Source organism: Lissotriton helveticus, chromosome 7 (assembly GCF_964261635.1).
Source record: "Lissotriton helveticus chromosome 7, aLisHel1.1, whole genome shotgun sequence".
In the NCBI taxonomy this organism is placed as follows: domain Eukaryota; kingdom Metazoa; phylum Chordata; class Amphibia; order Caudata; family Salamandridae; genus Lissotriton; species Lissotriton helveticus.
The window spans coordinates 1,564,613,450-1,564,636,351 of NC_136068.1; the positions used below are offsets into that span (position 1 = coordinate 1,564,613,450).

At 48.8% G+C, this 22,902-nt stretch overlaps 1 protein-coding gene across 1 annotated transcript in view; it reads right to left on the reverse strand.

The window, feature by feature from the left end:
• Positions 1-22,902, reverse strand: part of LOC144769579 (immunoglobulin superfamily member 1-like) — a 440,561-nt gene that overhangs the window by 120,434 nt on the left and 297,225 nt on the right. The window contains exon 6 of the mRNA XM_078653739.1: positions 6,164-6,443. Within this exon, the coding sequence (XP_078509865.1) occupies positions 6,164-6,443 (280 nt within the window). The remainder of the gene's footprint in view (positions 1-6,163; positions 6,444-22,902) is intronic.

The following is a 22,902-nucleotide window of genomic DNA, read 5'->3' on the forward strand; positions in this document are numbered from 1 at the left end:
AACCCTCCTGTGCACCCCTCAACCCGGGGGATGAAATTAAATACTGCTCCAGTTGCCAGCTTGAGTTCTCCAATGCACTCCGCAGGCAGGCAGCACCTCGCCAGCAACTGGGCCAGACAGTAAATAAACATATTAAGGCTGCCCTAGTAAATGCAAGATCCCGGTGAAGCATAGTGTAGAAGTGGCAAACATGATTGACTCTTACAACGTGGAGTTGCTGTTTGTAACTGAAACCTGGGCGGATATATCCTCGGACATTGACCTTGCATTTGCAGTGCCGACGGGATACTCACTCCTACGCACCGACAGAATGGGGAAGCGGGGAGGAGGTCTAGCCATCATCAGCAAGGATTCACTCCATGTACAGGCTCTTGAGAGTTTAAAGTCCACAGAGTGTGAAACACTTCCTTTCAAAATTCGCATCACTGATAACTACACATTCTCCGGCCTTCTACTTTACAGGCCTCCGAAGGCTAAGGTTCCCCAACTATTGGAGCCCACCCTAGAGTCGAGTTTATCCATGACAGATTTCACGATCTTGGGGGAATTTAATATACACTTGGAAAAAACTAAGGATAGCAGTATGAGCTCCTTATTAGAGACCATGACCAGCTGTGGCCTTTCCCAATTAGCAATTGGGGAAGTACTGTCGGTCCCCTGGTCTGATCACAAAGTAATTCACTTTTCCTTAAATTTGGACTTAACTAAAAAGGTCAGGACACCTAGGGTGGGGGATCACCCATACCAGGACTGGGATAAGATCGATATTGCGGAACTACACGCTCGACTGTGTTCTTCTAACTTAGTATTAGACAAAGATTGTGACATAGCCTCACACCATGTGGAGAATTGGATCAAAACCGCAGTGCTTGCAGCCGCCTCCATTAAAACCAAAAAACAGAAAAGGAGTAAACACTCTAAACCCTGGTTCTCAGAGAAATTAAGGCTGCAGAAACAGACCTGCAGGAGGGCAGAAAGAAAATGGAGGGCCAACTACGGGATAAATGAGAAAGCAGAATATTGTAAAACTCTAGCTACATATAAAAAACTGATCATGGAAGGTAAATCGGCATTCTTTGTAAAAAAAATTAAAGAGGCCAAAAACTCGAGTAAAGAACTGTTTAATACGGCTACAAAACCCGCGCCTAGACAGGTCGAAGGTAGTTCAAAACTTTGCAACCAACTAGGACAGTTCTTCACGGACAAAGTGCGACATATATATGAGTACTTCCCCCCGAGGCACATCCTTCCTCATGCAGGAAGAACTAGTCATTCTGATTACCCCTTGCAGAATAACACCACAGACACCTTGCCCAAATTCAAGTTTTCAGTGCCCTCGGTGGAAGAAATCAGACAGCTGATCCTGTCTACCAAATCCGGCGGTCCGAGGGATCCGTGCCCCCCCAAGGTCCTACATATGTTCCCAGATCTGCTTAGCTCCCAACTTCAGATCCTTTTCAGCAATATAATTCAATCCAGCTGTTTTCCTAAAGCGTGGAAGGCAGCCTCGGTACTTCCATTGCTGAAAAACCCCAACTTGGACCCCTCAATCCCAGCCAATTTCCGGCCAATCTCAAGAATTCCTTTTCAGGCTAAAATTCTGGAGAAACTTTTGAACTTCCAATTGGCCGGATTTGTCAGGAACACGCATACCCTAGATTACTCCCAATATGGGTTCCGGGAGAATCATGGGACCGAGACTGCCTTGGTGATGGCAGCCGAGGAGCTCAGGAGGATTCTGACGCAGGAGGGAAGGCCGCCCTCATTCTGTTAGACTTGTCGGCGGCCTTCAACACTGTTAACCATGAGATTCTCATAAATAGGCTAAACGATCTAGGTCTTCATCCTTCTGCTACCAATTTGTTGGCCTCATTCCTGGAAAACAGAACTTTTTTGGTTGAGCTTGGGGAATTCTCATCAAGGGCCTTAGATCTGCCATGGGGGGTCCCCCAGGGCTCGTCGTTGAGCCCGTCCCTTTTTAATCTTTACGCCGCCCCACTAGCCAACATCATCAGGAATTGTGGGTTCGTCCCAATATCTTATGCGGACGACACCCAATTAGTGGTGGCCATCTCCAACAACACCACGGAGACCACGAACAGTTTCAGACTCTGCATGGACCAGGTCAGCAACTGGATGCAGGACAACTGTTTAAAACTTAACGGGGACAAATCAGAGTTTATGTTACTGGGGGCCACCCCGGACATCTGATCCAATCTCTGGTGGCCGGACAGCTTTGGTAGATGTCCAACGCTGTTGGACAAAGTAAGGAATCTAGGGGTCATATTTAACTCCAAACTCACCTTTGAGGCCCAAATAAATAATCTCTCCTCATCGGTATGGTATATTCTGAAACTCAGTAGGAAACTGCTGCCGTACATTCCACCCGACACCGCCAAAACCTTGGTTACCTTGCTAGCTCTATCTAAATTAGATTATGGCAACGCTCTTTATGCAGGGTTACAAAAACAGCTGCTACATAAACTTCAGCGTCTCCAGAACGCGGCTGCCAGGCTGGTTCTGAATATTCCAAAGTGTGAACCTGTAGCGCAAAAAATGGAAGGCCTACACTGGCTCACGGTAGGGAAAGAATCCAGTTTAAATCAGCTTGCCTAGCGTACAAATCACTTCACGGTTCAGGCCCTGGGTTCCTGAAAAGTAACCTAGAACCTTACGAACCAACCAGGACGCTAAGATCCAGTAGCGCCAAACTCCTGGTTACTCCCAGATTCAAACAGCTTAGGTGGGGGGGAGAAGCTTCATTGGCAACACGGCAAAAATTTGGAATAAGCTTTCAGCAGATCTGAAAAACAGCCCCTCTCTATGGTCGTTCCGCAAGAACTTGAAAACATGGCTGTTCTCATCTTAACCAGGTGGTGCACCACTACTACGGTCAGTCAGTCTCTATCTCCTACAGCGCCAAGACGCCCTCGGGCATTCGAGTGCTCTACAAATACAAAATAAAAAAATAATCACATCTGTAATGGACTATTTATTGCACTGAGATCTAAATCAGCCCTTCAATTTGAACGGACACGATGATTATGATGCAAAGCCTAATAAACTTGAAAATAGCCACATCTGATGAGGATCACATATCATAAACCTGCTGTCAATGCACTGCTCACGATCTCACATGAGATGTTACAAACAATCTCTAATGAATTTCCATTAAAACATTGCAAAAAAATTGTAAATCACTTTTGTTCTACGGTTGATAGTTCATATATGTTTCTGTCTCCAGGACTGGGCGTCTGAAAATAACATTCTGACCGATCTCCAGTATGGGTTCAAGGAGGGACTTGGTACTATTGAACAGGCTTTAAATCTATCGCTATTGATAGGTAAATATGTCGGAGCAAAGCGTGGTAATTTATATATAGTCTACGTCGACTTCAGCTCCGCCTTTGATTGTGTGATCCACTCTAAGCTCTGGTCTATTCTGAGTGACCTTGGTGTGGACCCTCCCCTCCTTAACTTCTTGCGCGAGCTATATTCCGATGCTACTGCGTGTGTGAGGTATGGGGTGGCTGGCGAATTAACATCTTCATTTTCCATCACGAGAGGAGTAAGGCAGGGTTGTGTCCTGGCCCCCTTCTTGTTCAACCTATACACCAACGGGGTTGAGAAGGCCATGTTGAAGGGTAGCCAGGACCTTCCCTCTATCAATCGCCGTCCAATCCCCGCGTTACTGTTCGCGGACGACTCCGTTATTTTAGCCAGGACTTTAATACAGCTGCAAAAGCAACTGGATAAATATAACCAGTTCATGTCCTCTCTGGGACTTAAAGTGAATAAGAGCAAGACCTATGTCATGCACTTTGGTCCCAAGGCTAAGCATCCTAAATCCATCTACCTAGAACAGGTTAGACTGGAGCGTGCCAGAGAATACCCATATTTAGGTATCCTAATGGATGATCAGTTAGCCTGGAAACAGGCAGTGGCATGTAGAAAAATGCTCTTTCAAAGAGCAACCTCAGCTCTGGTTTCCTTCTCGCGAAAACTAGGCAAACCTGCTCCAAAAGAGCTGCTTAAAATCTACCAAGCAAAATGCCACAGTGTAGCCACCTATAGTGCCCCCATTTGGGGCTATGTGCAGGTCGACAGCTTACAACTAGTCCAAAACGGGTTCATAAAATACACCCTGGCTCTCCCCCAGAGCGCCCCATTATACAGTTCCCATGTTGAGCTGGGCATCGATTACATAATTGACTCCATCAGATGCCAGCCGATACTTCTATGGCACCGTATTTGGACAAAACCTCAATGCCACCTTACCCGCTCCCTTATTCAAGATTGCCTCTCCCTGGCAAATTGGCAAAGAATTCCCTGGTTAGTTTATGTTTCTAACTTCTTAATGGATTTGAATTGTGCCCCCTACTTTTCAGAACCAACGTCTCTGTGTGACATCAGCAGAAAGGCGCTGAAAGCTCTCTGTTTGAACCATCTGAGAGATCTCCGCCTCTCCACAGAGATATTGAAGCCAAGTAACGTGCATATTTTGTCATTACAATCCTCCCCTGGTATTCAGCCCTATTTATCTTTCTTTTTATCCAGTTTTGAAAAATTTGTTTTAACAAGATTTCGCTTGAACTTTTTTTTTCGTCTTGTTACTTTTCCCAAAGTGCAAAATTGGTCGCACGAACTGGCTCACTGCCCGTGTGACGGTGTATCCTTACAATCGAACATCCACACTATTTTGTTTTGTCACTTCTACGTTCAACCCCGTAAACGATGGATTATTCCTCTTCTACGAAGTATGGGGTTGAGAACGTGTCGGCCAGCTTTTCTGGCACTCCAGATGTTAGATACACCCCACGTTGCTAAATGTGTAGCACTTTTTTTGAAATCTTGTATAAGAACTCGCTGTAAGATAGGGCCTCCCACACCATGAACCACTGTTATCCTTATTTAGACTACTTTTATGTAAATTGCTGTTTCTCTTTTTTACTTATGTTTTAACTTGTATGTATTTTAAACGTGTACCTATAATACTTATTCGATTTGTTTATGTGTACTTTTTATGATTTAACTTACTGTTAATCGAATAAAAGTCTTTGAATCTGAATATATGTTTCTGTTGTATTAAGAGTAATGTTTTTGTACACATGGCTAAAGTCTGCCAATGTGCACAAACTAAAATATTTTTAAAACATTATTTACTCACCTTTCCAACACTGTTATGTATGGAACATTGATCAAGCCTATCAAATTGTATCCTTATAGTCAGTTGCATGTTTGCTGAAAATAGTTTTCTTCATAGAACAACCCTATATTTCTAAAATGAACAGAGAACTAAACATTAGATCAGTTTCAGTAGGTTAAGCAACTTTTATCCATCCTTAACTAAGCAACATTATGCCCTAGCCTTAGTTAGCCTTTTACGTTGTTACTTGGGAGAGGTGTTGGCTAACGACTAGGACGGTCGACCTTGAACCGGCGAACTGGGTTTGAGTCTCTGCAATGACGCTGAACATCCTGTGATCCTGGGCAAACCACTTAATATCCCTGTGCCCAACAAAAATGAGTGTCCTCATGTAACGTAACTGGTGCTATGTAAAGCTCTGTGATATCTGATTCGGGTCAAGTTCGTGCTATATAAAACTCTGCAAAAAAAAAAGAAAAAAAATCTTTGCTTATAAATTGCACACCTGTGTGTGTAAAAAACAAATGCTAATGTATGTGTATTGTGTATAACTGGGCAGAAACGTTATACATTTGCTTGAATCATCGATTGCTCTATAGGAAATGCAGAGTAGGGAAGTGAATAAGTGCAATGAAATTCTAGTGGCTGGAGAGCTGATATAAGGTTGGTAGGGAGTTGCATGTGAAGTGACATCAATTAAAGAGGAGCTCTCAGTCACTATGGGGAGTGTTAGTTTCCACGCTTCTATATTGGAATGCTGATATTTAGCATGAGGTAAGTGCAGGCAGGTCTCTTGGAAGATTTGTGACTCGTTTATGATGGGCTTGAAATAAATTATTCTTAAAATGTACCTGAAGTGTGCAAATGTTTCTTATTGGAGATCGAAACTTCACAGACCTTCCATAAGCCTCTTTTTGTGACAACACAAAAATCAAGGGCTTACTAATGTAATGGCATTTTCTTTTTTCCAACTGTTAGTTTTTTCCACCTTTAAATATAAAATGTTACACCGCTCACCTTTTCCAATCTGTATGGGGTCACTGAGCGGTGACTCCACATATTCTCCGGAGTCCTGGATCTGATAGGAGCACCTGTACTCGGTGCCAGCTCTATCATTCACGCCGCTGATGGGAAAAGTCACGCTCTGGCTCCCAGGTGAAGGAATGCGATCAGTTAGTGGTGATTGCTTTCCATCTTTATACAGGAACATTCTTTTCACTGTCTTGTCTTGGGATGCTGAGCAGGTAATTTTGTAATCGCCTTCATGGCTCCTCACCGGCTCATAGGAGATGGACGGCTTGAGGAGATCTGAAATAATCAATGATAAATATTTTGTTAAACGGCATTGTGAGACATCAGAGTGTACATTTCCTAGCATTTTCATAAGCTCTGAATACCCAGGTTGCTGAATATATTTTTGTTTCTAACTCTTGCCTCTTTCTTTCATCAATTACACGTCTGTTTTCATCCCCAAGGCATTGTTTTCCTATGTTGCTTTTAGTCAATCTTTCTCCCATTTCCCAATGAGTGCCAGTGCCCACCACCCGCACAAACCAGAACAAATGATGTACATGTCTTAATACAATTAGGGATCTCTTCTTTAGCACTGAACAGGCTACATATAGCCACTGTAGGCAGCCCTCATATGCAGGCTAACTCTCTATTTTTATACCTTATTGATAATTTGGCAAAAATTTAACACCCAATAATCAGAGAGAGTATTATTTGTGCTGGAACCAGCAACTAACAGGCTTGTGTAAATGAAAATATTACTCAGGATACTCTCCCTTACCCAAAACCTCGTTCTTCCCCATCTCAGTCCAAACGTAATATGGAGGTGGACCTGATACCTAGACTATACTGCTTTTCCAATCTTTTTTCAATATTTACATGGAAGAACCCTTCTTATTGACCACAGATCCCCCTTCTTTTCAAAAGTATGCTTTAACATCAATTTGCATTGAGGAATAAATTAATTATTTGCTTCTGACAAAGATGCTGACTCTAACCTCCTAAACTTACTCTGAAAAGAGCCAGGGACTTTGTGCTGCAGCTTAGGTTTTTGCTATGGCTTGAAGAACCCATGTACCATTATAGAAGGCTTATTTTCCCTCTTTATTGATTAAAAAGCAACAAAAATAGAATTAGTTGTTCTTATATCCTTTTTTGTATCTAGATAAACTTGTAATGCTTTCTTAACATCCAAACCCAGAAGTACAGAATCCTCACCCCCAGACTGTAAACCAGTAGAATTATTTCTTAATGTTTATGAAATTGTGACTACATTTTGGAATGAAACTTTGGGTCCAGCTTTAGTTTCCCATCATCTGGAAAACAAAAGATATAAGGATATGAAGCTAATAGGGCTCCCGCCTCCCCCTGACTTATTGCTGACATTATTACCACCAACAAGACTATGTTAACTGTCAGCCAATATGAGAAACCAATTTTAAAGCTTAGATGGGTGTTACTGAATACAACTTAACACTGTCGGTAAACCCCATGGAGGCACCATTGAATACTGAATGTTTTTGTTTATTCTGAACAGTTTAATCAACCTCTTAACAAGGCATGAGATTTTGGACGCTTCCAGAATTTAACCACTTTTAATCACTGGCAATGTTAATGGTTATTACTATGTTAAAAGGGTCATAAGCTGTTGTTATACAGTTGTTCTTTAAACACTATTTTTAAAACTACACCAGTGGTTTGCATATGCAAATAAATTAGACAATTTCCTAGATTGCTGTATATATAACGCCACGAGTCTTGAACAATGTAAGGCCTGCAATCCCCTCCACTCAGTTTTCAGACCAACAGTTTTAGAGCCTAAAGAACCCTTCGGGAGAAGGGGAAAATGATCAGTGGAGGGCATAGCTGAAAATGGATTATCTACTGAACTATTGACTGAGACAGGAGTGGAAACCACAACCTTCATGGTCAAAATTGGGCTGCTAAGTTATACTCCTCCAGAACCACTGTGCTAAAACAGGAGGATAGGTACATAGTAACCCCTTCAGACATATGACCCCTGACTGTCTCTGGATTCTGTGCACTAATTCCAAAGCAGAGCATTGCTGAAGAAGGTAAAAGGCTCCAACTATAGCTAGCCAAAGAAGAGAAAACAATGAAAAGGGAAGAAAACAGCAAGAAAAACAAACCTGCACGAGTGAGATTAAAGGGCCAGGGGAATAATCAGCCTGAGGTGGAATCAAAACCATATGCAGTTTAGTTTTGTCAACTCTGATGTGTGGCAGTGCCAGCGGGTGGTTTCTGTAGAAAATGTTGGGCGTGTCCCTTATTCATTCACAAATGAAGCACTGCGTAGCAATCTGACCAGTGCGCTGAATAGTTAAAACGCTGTTTCAGAATTACCTGAATGAACAGTTTTGCTGTTTTTTATTTGTACTTTCTTCACAGAATAAACGTGGTTCAAAGGCCCGCATGAATAATGTTGTAGTTTAAAAAACGGTGACAGGAGGTAGGGTTGGCAATGTTTATGCCTGTACTCAATTGTTTTTTTTTATAAAACTTTTTATTTGGGACAGGTTTAAACACATTAGACATCATGCAGACGTGTGCCCGAGGCTTTGTGCTGGCACAAACTTAGCAATGTATCTGAGACCATAGCGTTATTACAAACATTTTACATTGGGTCCACATATGAACGGCCATCCCGGATCATAACCCCGCCTTGGCTGCAGGGGAACACATATTCCTCCCCTGTATTCATTCCATTTTCCGCAAATAAGTGTCCATTTGGTGGCTCACCCCCTGGATTCGTATACAGTCTTCTCCGATGCCATGCACCAATCCATGTCCTTTCCCCCCTCACCTATTGTTGGTGGTTCCTGTGCCCGCCACAATCTTGCAATATTCCTCTTAGCAATCATCATCCCAAGTGTCACCCAGATTCTACCTTTAGTATTTTAGTCTGTAGGGCCCCAAATATACAAGAGATATAGTTTTATATTACAGTCAATTTTGTTGCCTATTACTCGCTCCATACACCAGTTCAATAATGACCAGTATCTCTGGATGACCATACACTCCCAGAGTATGTGTATGTAAGTGCCCTCCTGCCCGCATCCTCTTGTGCATCTGACCTCTGTGCTATATCCCCTCTTTACCAGCATTGGTCCAGCGAGGTATATTCTATGAAGTACCTTCAGCTGTACAAGTCTAAACCTAGAGCAGATGGTAGTCTCTCTAGGAGAAGCCAAGGCCTCAAGCCATTCTTCATCCTCCAAACCCGTAACGTTGTATTCACACTTGGCTCTAAGCCAATGCAGAGGGTCCGTCATTTTATTGATAAATTTTTTATATATTAACAATATGGCTTTTTCCAGGAGAGACCAGTCTAAGACCCTATCTTCTAGTGGGGAGGAGTCTGGTGGCATCTCTCCCTTTGGTATCACTGCGAGCAATGCATGCCGGATCTTTAGATACCCAAAATACTCAGTATTAGCAAGTTCATAGTCCACTTGCAAATGGACTAAGGGGACTACTGTTCCCGCCTTCCAGCAAACCCCAACTCTAGAGATGCCTATTAAGTCCCAGCAGTCAAATCCACGGGTGTGTTATAGATTGCCATGTAGGTTTGTGTCCCAGAGTGGGGTGGCCAGTGTGAGCTTACCTCCAGTAAGTTGTGCCACCCAATATTATTTCTTGATGTCTGGGAAACCAAGTCCCCTGTCGTACCACCATCGTGTAAGCTTCTGCATAGCAATTCTGGGTGGTTACCGTCCCACAGGAGCTCTCTCAAGGCGCCATCTATGGCCCTAAAGTAATCTGCTCCCACTGGATGCTGCATGTTCTGTAAGACATACAAAAACCGTGGAAGGGACATAATTTTGAATAAGGCTTCCCACCCCAGCCGGGACAATGGGAGTGACTTCCAGTGTTGGACATCACTCTTGAGTTGCTGCAGCGGGGGCAGGAGGCTGCATTCTTTGAAATGAGCCGGGTCTTTAGAGACCCCGATTCCCAAGTATATGGCCTGTACCCAATTTTAATATATATGTGGTGCATGGCCCAGATTTCTTCTCATGGGGTTTCAACTGATTTTTACAAAAGGAGCCTTTAATCACTTGGCCTTTCCTTGGCTTTCTCTATTAAGACCAAATGGAAGCGAATTATGACCTCCATGGGACATTCCATAAACTTTTTCCACATTTGCAATTTGTCGATTTGCACCATTACAGGAAATTACAGACCAATTTTTGAGACTCAATGTTTTCTTTTGAGTAGTCACAACAGCTCAGTTGCTTGAATTGTCTTTCTTGTACGAGGATTCTGATGACAGAATAGTATTAAATCGAGCACCAGGTTTTGTTCCGAAGGTGAACTCAGCCTTTCAGTAGTTAATCAAGTTATTTGTCCCAATGATTCTAATAATAAGAATCAAAACCAAACTTAATCTTTTCGGTTAAAGTGATCAAGATTTCAATATTTAAATTCACAGAACAATTGAACATAGACAATGGGGCTAGTTCAACAAGGTAAATATAACTTTTAGATTTACTCACATATAAATCTACTTCTGCACTGAGTGTAAGTCTACACATTTTTGCTGTATACCATTTCAAAGTGCTGATGTGCATCTAAGTGTAAACCTACATTTCTCCCACTACTAGTAAATCCTCCTACAGCAGGATTTGTCATTTCTCCTGCTTAAGTACAAGGGTGTTGTAAATGAATCTAGGACCCTAGTGTAAATTTTCCCGATTCATGCCCTTATATAGATACGGATTATCCTATTCTTATATAGGCATAGAAATCATTACCATATTTAGACTGAGCCTATGCAGCCCAAATACGGCACGGTTACTTCCACTATGTTCCAAGAATCAGCAACGATTTACTAGAGAAACCCGCCATTCAGCAGCTAGGGACATCCCCTTGCCTGAATACTAATTTATCTAGGAAATCATGGAGTTTTCGAAGAACTAAGTCTTCTATGACGTTATTAAGTCCAATCACACGTCAAACTCTGCACCTTCATAGTACAAATATGCTTAGATTTGCCCAAGCAGACACACAGTGGTTTGGAGCAGATCGACTAACTACTTGCCCAACGCCCTGCAGCAGCAAGTGCCGAAGGAAGCCGACCCTCCAGCTGACGCACTGAGAGACTCTGTCTTTTCTCCTGCCGAGAAATCCAGCACCAGTGTTTCCAGGCTACCCTTGCGGGTTGTTGGGAAATCTAGTCCTGAGAGAGAGATACAAGACCTCCTTCATTCTAAACCAAGTTACGGAGCTGATTAGACCCTTAGAGGATTCTTGATTAGATTCTTGGCTGAAAATACTAAGCTTTAACTACTCCTCACTTACTTCTTCCCTTGTGCTAGGCTTAGGTCAGGTACACAGGGGTAGGCGTATTTTAGGAGCACCAGTTGTGTACTTTTAGCCATCATTTTAACACTGTATGTATTTTATCCGTTTTAAGGCAATTTATGGCTTAGAAACCATATCATGCTTTTACAGTACTACTTTATAATACTGTTCGTATTATATACTCTGTACTTTATTACCAGTATTACGATTGTAGCAGTACATTTCTTATGCTTGAGAAAGAAGACTGTTCAATAAATACTTTTTATTGAAAACGCTCGTCTCTCTATTTTCTCAGCACCTCTGGTGCAACGAAGCATACACAAATGACTGAGTAAAATAGCTATCTATTGTTTCCGCGACTCTAGAGATTGAGTTCATTATTCTTGGGAAACAAAGTTGTCATGTTTATACGGTTGTCAGAAACTAATCCCTTCTTGTGAATTCGAGAAAGTTTCTAGTGACCTCTGAGCTAGCTGGCACTCAACATTAAGTCTAATAGATTCGGTAGAGACCTAGTCGACCTCAGTCCTACGTCTAAACTACAGGATTTATTATTCCAATGCGCAGAGCCTATTGGGAATATAGGAACTACACTACAAGGGTAGTGGAGATCCTGGGCTTAATTCATGCTAGACTAATGAGAGGAATGGCTGCATCATTGGCTGATTGAGCTGACATTTCTGCCACTGAGGTATCTACAGTATCCGCTTAGGCCTCATCTTCAACATTTGTGACGAGGAAATGATTTAGATGCTTGCACGGGTGTCTTGTCAGGTGTTTCTCAGCCTTAGGACTGTTATAGTCAGTGTATTCTATGGAGTTTTGCAGTTATAAATACAAATTTAGGATTTAGACATACCACTTGGCTAGTGTCTCAAGAAGTCAGGAATGGGAAGAAGAAGAGGAGGAGGACATAATGATTAGATAACTTGCAAATCTCCCTTCCTCATCCTAGTACTTAGCTACTGCCCACGTGTCTGTCTCTCCATCAGTTATCATTTTTTGAACTTGGAAATACTCTCACATGGTTAGGGATGATGATGGAAACAGAGTAAGGTTAGGTTCATGTTTGGAAATGAAGAAAGAAATGGTTTGGAAGCGATGCTGAACTGAGAATGTGGTGCCTCTCAACTCTTACATAGATTACTGGGATGAGGAAGGGAGAACTCGTGAAATATATATTCCTGGTGGTAAGTAGGCTAGGGTGAAATATTTATAACACAGGCATAATTGGTTTAATTTTGGAAATTTCGCATTATTTTTTTAATTTCAGAAAAGTTTTATTGAATATTTCAGTACAGCAGCTTGAATACATTGCATATGCGGATGAGAGTACATCTGAACAGGGGTAGGGTCAGAAGGACAATTATGGCAGACACACCTTAGAAGGATTTACCATGGTAGTTACTGTTATATTCAGATGTGACCACGGATCTTGCAGATAACACAGCATATTCAAGAAGCTTTATTGAGTCGGAGATCAAAGAGGAAGAGAGGAGAGAAAGAATAGAGTTGTAGAAGATGATGAGAGGGAAGGAACAAGAGAAAGAGAAGAAGAAGAGCGCCACAATGGAGCACCACGGTTCTGGTCATTCCAGTATACCCAGAGGCGTGTATGTTCTGTGCGATTGCTATGGACTCCGTGGCGATCTGGAAGTCAGGAGTGGTGGCAGATCATGGGGGTTTATGGGTTTCAAAGTAGCTATCTAGTACGTCCCACATTCTCCTTTGCGCGGGTCGCCATGGTGTGGTTTGGAGAGTGATGTTGTCTGCTCCTCTGAGGTTAATCACCCAGTTTAACCAGCAAGCATAACTTGCCTTTTTGGTGTCCTTCCAATTATTTAGGACGACCTTAGCAGCCGCCATGTGTAGGAGATCTAGTAGGGCTCTGTCTGGTTCATGGAGTTGGGGTTCCTTAACGAAGCCAAAAACAAGGTAGGGGAGTTCTTTGAGGGGCTTGATGTTGAACAGGTTGTGGATGAAGTTAAATACTCTGTCCCAATAGAATGAGACGCAGTCGCATTGAAGGACAAGATGGTCCAGATCTCCTTCAGCCCGTTTACAATTCCAGCAGAATGTGTCGGGGCTGATTTTGTGGGCATAGAGGCGAGCGGGCGTCCAGAAGACCCTGTGCATGAGCCAGAACTTGGTTTGTGACAACGTAGGGCTTATTTTATGGCTCATACAGGATTTCCACGTCGCTGACCACTCCGAATCGGAGATGGGGAAAGAGGCGAGAGTGTTAGAAAGGCGACCCCGGGGGAGGCAGAAGATGTCTGACTGACCACCCCTAGGTCCACCTCTCCGTCGAGAAGTAGCCGAGCGTTTACTGAGAGGCCTCCTGAATGAGGGTCCTCTCCTAGGATCGGACAGCAGAGTAATCACAACACTACAGATGGACACCACACAAGAGGTCAAGTTCTTAAGCTTTTATAGCTAGTAAAAGGTTGCGGGTTTTTGGTAGTATGTACAAGCAGATCGAGGGATCTGTAAAGTCTCGTAAAGAGGGGTAAGGTGGCGGGACAGTCTTACTCTGGGCGGAGGACGGGATACCCTACGCACAGCTCTCAATCCTCGAGCCGGGGGGTTCCGAGAGGTCGAGCTGCGGCAGCGCCAGCAGGCTAACAGATGGTTCAGCAAGGTAGGCCGCGGCAGCGCCAGCAGGCTCTCGGAAGGTTCAGCAAGGTAGGCCGCGGCAGCGCCAGCAGGCTCTCAGATGTTTCAGCAAGGTAGGCCGCGGCAGCGCCAGCAGGCTCTCAGATGGTTCAGCAAGGTAGGCCGCGGCAGCGCCAGGAGGCTCTCAGATGTTTCAGCAAGGTAGGCCGCGGCAGCGCCAGCAGGCTCTCAGGTGTTTCAGCAAGGTAGGCCGCGCCAGCAGGCTCTCGGAAGGTTCAGCAAGGTAGGCCGCGGCAGCGCCAGCAGGCTCTCAGATGTTTCAGCAAGGTAGGCCGCGGCAGCGCCAGCAGGCTCTCAGAAGGTCGTCGGGTTACGGATGAGTTCGTCTGGTGTCGGCCGTGACAGCGTCAGCAGGGCTTCCAGTCCAGGATACAACTGGCGTCCTACTCCGGGGCGGGCCCAGATATAGGACGGAGGTCCTTTGATGTCCGGACCCTCGCGCCTGGGGGCCAGAGGGGCCGAGATGATGGTGTCCAGACACCCAGCAGGGGGGTGGAGCCAGCGCCCAGGGAGGCCGGAGGGCGATCGATACCGGGCGTCCGGGGACGGCTGGAGGGCCATCGAAACTCCTCTCCCTCCGGGATCTGTCGAGTGGCCACTCGACCACCTGGGTGGATCTTGGTGCCTCGATGTCTGGGCTTCGCTGGGGCCGAGGCTGGGGCCGAGGCCACGCGGTCGTGACGTGGTGGGCCCAAGATGGCGTCGGGCCCGGCCTCGTGCTTAGGTCGTGAGGGGCCTACGCTGGGGCCAGGCCGATGATGGGGGTCCGGGATGGTAGCCGGATCGGTGGTGTTGGGGCGTGCAGGGTCGGGCAGAATGGGCCGCCCGAGGTCCGGAGGAGGGCTGATGTCGTCCTGGGCCCGCCATGCGGGAGGGGTAGGACCACGCCATGAGGCCGGGTCCAACACGCGTCCCCCCCAGCTGAAGGCAGGGGAGAGTCACCCATTTTCTTGGGGATTCTCCTCGCCGAGGCGGAAGAATCTGGACAGGCCATCGGCATTGGCGTGGTCGTTGCCGGGGCGATGCTCCACAGTGAAATCCATCCCCTGTAGAGAGATGGACCAGCGCAGCAGTTTCGGGTTTTCTCCCCGCATCTGCATCAACCAACGCAGGGGCTGGTGGTCGGTCTGGACTCGGAAGTGGGTGCCGAAGAGGTAGGGCCGGAGCTTCTTGAGGGCCCCCACCACGGCAAAGGCTTCCCTCTCGATGGTGCTCCACCGCTGTTCTCTTGCCAGGAGGCGTCGGCTGATGAAGGCCACAGGCCGGTCGATTCCTTCGGGGTTAACTTGTGACAGGACCGCCCCGATGCCGTGCTCCGAGGCGTCGGTTTGGACTACAAACTCTCTGCTGTAGTCGGGGGCCTGGAGCACAGGGGCGGTGCACATGGCAGTCTTTAAAGTCGATTGAAAGTGATTATTTAGTATATTTTTTGTTCATTTTTAGACGTTCCCTGAAGAAGGTGTATGTAATCACCGAAATGCATTGGAACTATTTGAATGTTGCTACACGAAATGAACAACAGATAATGAATTGAAATATAATTTATCTTGAACAACACAAAACTTTTGATTTGAAGCTTTTTTTGGGATTACAACTTTAGCTGTTAAGATACAGCAACAGACACTGGTGCCATGGGAGACACACCTATGGGCTCATAGGTGTGCAACTAGGTAGTGCATACATATACACTCCAGGCGGGGAGTGATTCCCATGTCAGCACGGTAAAACATTCAGAGAATACAGGCAGTGCACAACCCTTTTTCCATAAAGTCTTTAAAGTCTCAAAGGCTGTCTGGCACGCGGGGGTCCAGTGCACCTTCTGGGGTAGTTTCTTTGAGGTCAGTTCTGTGAGGGGCCCCACAATGCTCCCGTAGTCTTTTATAAATCGCCGATAGTATCCGGTGAGCCCCAGGAAGGCTCGGACGGCGGTCTGGGTGACCGGGGGCTCCCAGGCCCGGATGGCGTCTACCTTTGGTTGGAGGGGAGCTACTTGACCGCTCCCTACTTGGTGTCCTAGATAGGTCACGGACCCTTGGCCTATCTGGCATTTGCTGGCCTTGATGGTTAGTCCAGCCCGCCGGAGGGCCGTCGGGACTTCCCAGAGGTGAGACAGGTGCTCATCCCAGTGAAGGCTGTACACCGCAATGTCATCGAGATAGGCGGCGCTGTATTCTTCTAGTCCGGCCAGCACCTGATTTACTAGCCTCTGGAAGGTGGCCGGCGCATTTTTCATGCCGAAGGGCATCACTTTGAAGTGATAGTGGCCATCTGGCGTCGAGAAGGCCGATCGTTCTTGTGCACCAGTGGTAAGGCCGATCTGCCAATACCCCGCCGTGAGATCGAAGGTGCTGAGGTATCTGGCGGCCCCGAGGCTATCGATCAGTTCATCCGCCCTGGGGATGGGATGTGCGTCGGTCCTGGTGACGGCATTCAGTCCCCGGTAGTCAACACAGAACCGGAGCTCGGGCGCTGCTCCGGGGGAAGCAGCTTTCGGGACCAGGACAACGGGACTGGCCCAGGGACTGTTGGAGGGTTCGACTACCCCCAGGGCCAACATCTTGGCCACCTCGGATTGGATGCAGGCCCGAACCCGGTCGGGCACTCGAAAAGCTCGTTGTTTCACAGGGGGGCTGTCTCCGGTGTCCACATCGTGGACACACCACCGGGTGACCCCCGGCGTGAGGGAAAACAGATCCGCAAACTGCCCCAGCAGCTTCCGACAGTCTTGTTGCTGCTCTGGGGTCAGGGTAGAGGAGAGCCGGACCCCTTCGAAGGAGCCGTCTTTCTCGGTGGTGCTGAGGAGATCTGGTAGTGGCTCGGAGTCTTCTTCAGCTCCGTCATCGGTCGCCAGCAGCAGGCTCAGGTCGGTGCGTGCAAAGTGCGGCTTGAGCCGGTTAGCGTGTAGAACCCGGAGGGGGTTCCTGGGGGACTCCATGTCTACCAGGTAGGTGACGGGGCTCTTGCGCTCCACCACCTTGAAGGGCCCCGTCCATTTGTCCTGGAGGGCACACGGTTCAACCGGGGACATGACCCAGACTTGCTGGCCCGGCTCGAACTCGATGGACGAGGCGTTCTGGTCATACCAGCGTTTCATCTCCTCCTGACTGGCCTCCAGGTTGGCCTCGGCCAGTTCCCTGAACTTCCGAGTCTGATTGCGGAGGGTCAGGAGGTACCGGTAGACATCCGGTGGGGCATCTCGAACTGCTGTCTCCCAGCCTTCCTTGACCAGGCTAAGGGGGCCTCGAACCGGGTGTCCGTACAAGAGTTCGAACGGGCTGAACCCCAGGGATTTCTGGGGTACCTCTCGGTAGGCGAACAGGAGGCAGGGCAGCAGGACATCCCATTTGCGCCGGAGGGGCTCTTCTAGGCCCTTGATCATTCCCTCCAGTGTCCTGTTAAAGCGTTCCACTAGTCCATTTCCCTGGGGATGATACGGGGTGGTGAACTTATATGCGACCCCGCACTGTTGCCATAGGGACCGCATATGCTTCGAGATGAAGTTGGACCCCCGATCACTCACGACTTCTCGGGGGAAGCCGACTCGGGAGAAGATGCTCATGAGGGCTCGGCCCACCACGGGGGCCGTGATTGTTCGGAGAGGGATGGCCTCAGGATAGCGGGTGGCATGGTCCACCAGGACGAGGATGAAACGGTGCCCCTGCGAGGTGCGAGGATCCAGGGGTCCTACGATGTCTATTCCCACTCGCTCGAAGGGGGTGGTTACCACAGGGAACGGCTGGAGCGGGGCTTTGACTTTCCCCCCGCTCTTCCCGCTGGCTTGACAGGTCGGGCAGGTCCTGCAGTGGTTCTGTACATCAGTGCGCATTTTTGGCCAGTTGAAATGGGTCACCAGGCGGCTGTAAGTTTTGTCCTGGCCCAGGTGCCCGGCGAGGGGCACATCATGTGCTAAGTTCAGGAGGAAGTCTCTGAACCGGAGGGGTACAATCAGCACCCGGCCGGCCCCTAGCTCGGCAATCTTCTGCTCACTGTAAAGGAGGTCGTTGTCCCAGTAGACCCAGTGGGACCCCGCGGGGTCTCCAGCGGCTTGCGTAGCGGCTTGCTGTCGCATCCCCTCGAGGGAGGGGCAGGTTTTCTGTTCCTGCCGGAACTGTTCGCGGGTGGGGCCACCTTCTTGGCGCCATTGAGCGAGTTCCGGGAGGCGGTCGATCTCGGTGAGATCTTCTTGGTCGGGCCCTTGGGGGCCGGGCCTGGTGTCGGCGTCCTCGGGGACGACGGGCGGCGGAGGTGCGGGCCATTCTGGCTCCTCTGTTGGAGCTTCCCCCGCTGGGGCGGAGGCTCGGGCGGACATGGAGCGGGTGGTCGCACAGACCCACTCGGGAAGGCCTAGCATCCCCAGGTGCTCTCTTCGTGTGACGCCAGCCCATGGGGAACTTTCCAGGTCGTTCCCAAGGAGGCAGTCCACGGGGGCATCGTCGCGGACAGTCACTTTCAGCACGCCCGACACTCCCCCCCACTCGAAGGGGATGCGGGCCATCTGACACATAGTTTCGGAGTTATCTGCGGATCGGACTGGGCACAGGACGTTAGGAAGGATCTGTTCCGGGGTCACCAGATGGCAGCGGACCGCTGTCACGCTGGCCCCAGTGTCACGGAGGGCTTCGGTCCGGCGACCGTTGATGGTGACCCACTGGCGGTACTTCTGGGTGTTGCCGGGGATCGGCCCTCGGGGGATCATGTCGTGAGTACCCAGGCAGGCTAAGGTCATGGCGGCGAGCTCCCACTCGGCCTGCTCGGGGTCGTCGTCCTCTTCCTCCCTTCTTTCTTCACCTAGGGCAGCTGCCGTGATCTGGCGGGCTGGGGGCCCGGTGGTGCCGGGTCGCTGGTTCATCAGGCAGAGGGGGTCATTCGCATAATGCCCCTGTCGCTGGCATCTGTGGCACGTAACGTTCGGGCGGGGCCCCGGCCTGGCTGGGGGGCCCCCTCTCCGGGCCAGGGATGGCGACGTGGAGGTAGGGGATGACCCCTGGGGGGTGTCTCGACCCCGGCTCTGGCCTACTCCGCCACCTCGTGGTCGGTGGTTCCCCGGGGACCCCCGGCCGTAATCTCCCATCATGTTCCGGGGAACTCGGGTGCTGGCCCATCGATCTGCCTCGACAGCGAGTTTTCGTGGCTCAGTCAATTTGCTGTCGAGGAGGTGCTGCTGGAGTTCGACGAAACAGTTATTGGACAGGTGTTCCCATAGAATGAGGTCGACCAACTGCTGGTAGGTGGTGACCTGGCAGCCCCGAGTCCACCCCTCGAAGGCTCTACTGTAATAGTTCACGTATTCTACCCACGTGGTACCGGGGATTTTTTTGCAGTCTCGGAATCGCTGCCGGTACATCTCGGGGGTGAGTCCGTAGCGAGTGAGGAGGGCGGTCTTCATGTGCTCGTACGAGGTCCTCTCGGCATCAGGGAGCTCCAGCAGGGCGTCTCTCCCTTCGTTGATAAACTTCCCCCACAGGCCGGCACCCCAGTCCCTGAGGGGTACTCGATGGGCGGCCATGGCGACCTCGTAAGCTTTGAACCACTGCTGGATGTCGTCGTTCTTATAGTACTCTTTGACGACATCCTTGGGTATGTGCACCTTCGTGTCCACCGGGGGAGGCGAGGTCTTACTCCCGGAGGTGGTAGTCTCGCCTGCCTTGGTTTTAAATTCTAGTTCTTTGAGGACGCGCTCGTGCTCGAGCATGAGTTTCTTCTCCTCGAGGTCTCTTTGTCTTCGCTTTTCTTCCAGGTCTCCTTCTAGCCGTAGCTGCTTGAGGGCTAGCTTCCTTTCTGCCAGTTGGATCTCTCCTTCTTGTTTGAGTCGAGCAAGCTCCAACTCGTGGAGCCGGTTCCTCTCTCGTTCTCGGGCGTCTTCGGGGGAGAGGCCCGGGTTTGGGTTTGCGGGTCTCTCCCCCGCTGGGTTCAGCTGAGCCTCCGGGCCTCCGTTCGGGCCTGGGTTATCTTCCCTCGGGGGTGGCGCTTCCCCGGCGTCCACCCAGGCCTGCAGGGCCGATTTGAGATCTTCTTTGGTGCTTAAGCCAGTGGTAGCGATGCCTAGATCTTTGCAGAATTGCTTCAGCTCCTTGTGACTGTAGTCTTCCATTTTCTCCTTCTGGAATTCTGTGCTCATGGTCGCAGTGGGTTTTTCTGGGTAGCGAGTGAATCACTCTCTGTACGATCTGCGTGGGCTCGGATCCCAGCGCTTGCCACCAATGTTAGAAAGGCGACCCCGGGGGAGGCAGAAGATGTCTGACTGACCACCCCTAGGTCCACCTCTCCGTCGAGAAGTAGCCAAGCGTTTACTGAGAGGCCTCCTGAATGAGGGTCCTCTCCTAGGATCAGACAGCAGAGTAATCACAACACTACAGATGGACACCACACAAGAGGTCAAGTTCTTAAGCTTTTATAGCTAGTAAAAGGTTGCGGGTTTTTGGTAGTATGTACAAGCAGATCGAGGGATCTGTAAAGTCTCGTAAAGAGGGGTAAGGTGGCGGGACAGTCTTAGTCTGGGCGGAGGACGGGATACCCTACGCACAGCTCTCAATCCTCGAGCCGGGGGGTTCCGAGAGGTCGAGCCGCGGCAGCGCCAGCAGGCTAACAGATGGTTCAGCAAGGTAGGCCGCGGCAGCGCCAGCAGGCTCTCGGAAGGTTCAGCAAGGTAGGCCGCGGCAGCGCCAGCAGGCTCTCAGATGTTTCAGCAAGGTAGGCCGCGGCAGCGCCAGCAGGCTCTCAGATGGTTCAGCAAGGTAGGCCGCGGCAGCGCCAGCAGGCTCTCAGATGTTTCAGCAAGGTAGGCCGCGGCAGCGCCAGCAGGCTCTCAGATGTTTCAGCAAGGTAGGCCGCGGCAGCGCCAGCAGGCTCTCGGAAGGTTCAGCAAGGTAGGCCGCGGCAGCGCCAGCAGGCTCTCAGATGTTTCAGCAAGGTAGGCCGCGGCAGCGCCAGCAGGCTCTCAGAAGGTCGTCGGGTTACGGATGAGTTCGTCTGGTGTCGGCCGTGACAGCGTCAGCAGGGCTTCCAGTCCAGGATACAACTGGCGTCCTACTCCGGGGCTGGCCCAGATATAGGACGGAGGTCCTTTGATGTCCGGACCCTCGCGCCTGGGGGCCAGAGGGGCCGAGATGATGGTGTCCAGACACCCAGCAGGGGGGTGGAGCCAGCGCCCAGGGAGGCCGGAGGGCGATCGATACCGGGCGTCCGGGGACGGCTGGAGGGCCATCGAAACTCCTCTCCCTCCGGGATCTGTCGAGTGGCCACTCGACCACCTGGGTGGATCTTGGTGCCTCGATGTCTGGGCTTCGCTGGGGCCGAGGCCACGCGGTCGTGACGTGGTGGGCCCAAGATGGAGTCGGGCCCGGCCTCGTGCTTAGGTCGTGAGGGGCCTACGCTGGGGCCAGGCCGATGATGGGGGTCCGGGATGGTAGCCGGATCGGTGGTGTTGGGGCGTGCAGGGTCGGGCAGAATGGGCCACCCGAGGTCCGGAGGAGGGCTGATGTCGTCCTGGGCCCGCCATGCGGGAGGGGTAGGACCACGCCATGAGGCCGGGTCCAACAGAGAGGACCAAAATTGTGTAGATTTTTCATTTAATCTGGAGGACTGGGGGCTTAACAATTTGTATAGTCTGGAGACCTGGTGGCCTAGCCTATTATAAACTTCAAATCACAGAGATTACACCATTATGCCATATTGTGTAATTTCAGGGAGACATTTGTATGTGTTTGAACGTGAGCGGCATGTCTAGTTAATTTTTAACCCAATGGTTCAGGTAATTTTTAAGTATGAAACTACACAACCGAACGTGAGAAGCAGTGATTTAAATGTGAGCAGCAGGCAGTTCCTTAAATGTGCACACTCATCAAATATTTCAGGTAGAGTTTTTACCCAAGCGGACCATTAGGGTCATTTCTGAGTGCAAACTACAAATTCAATTGAGAGTAGCAGTGTTCTTAATGCAAACAACCAGAAAGCAACTCAAAATTACATTTTCAAGTTAAATATTTACCTGAACAAACCATTAGGATAATTTTTTGAGTTGGAGATGCATTTTGCGGAAGTACACATTATTTTGTGGTAATTTCATATAATTACACTACAGCTAAGCATTACTTTCTTACAACATCTCACATTTATCAAGGGTCCTTGTCCTAATTTATATGTAGGTCAGTCAAACACCTGGGCCCCCTCCCCAGTAGTCTGACTCCTAAGTTAACTTTTGTGATTTTAGTACTTTTTTTTTAAATAAGGAAATGTGCAAGCCTTTGATACTTTTTTAATTTTGTGCAGCCACTGGTTGTTCCATTGACTTACTGGAGGAATTGTAGGCTGATGTGACATTTTTAATACATTGACATCTACTGTTTAGGTCGAGCCTGGGCAGCGCATGCTCTGCGAGGCATGCTGTATTAGAGTATGGACTTGAAGCTCCGCCCATCTCCGCCCACATTTTTCATTGGCTTGTGTTATTGTCTTTTGTAAATGCTGGTTTCTGATTTGTTAATGGCTTGTTAACCCCTCCTTAGTATAATCTTTTCTCCATTTGCAGCCTCTCACGAGGACTGACCCTTTTACAAGTGTCCTAACTCAGGAGCTTTCATTAGCAGTTCCTAGAACTATTTACTTTATTAAGGTACACATCACTCCAAGGACACCAGCAACTTGCATTTCTCCGAGTAACAACTTAAGCAATCGTGGCTGCTTCCCAAAACAGTTTGCACTTGCATTTCTCCGAGATCGCTGTATATTAATTTATTATTAGTAGA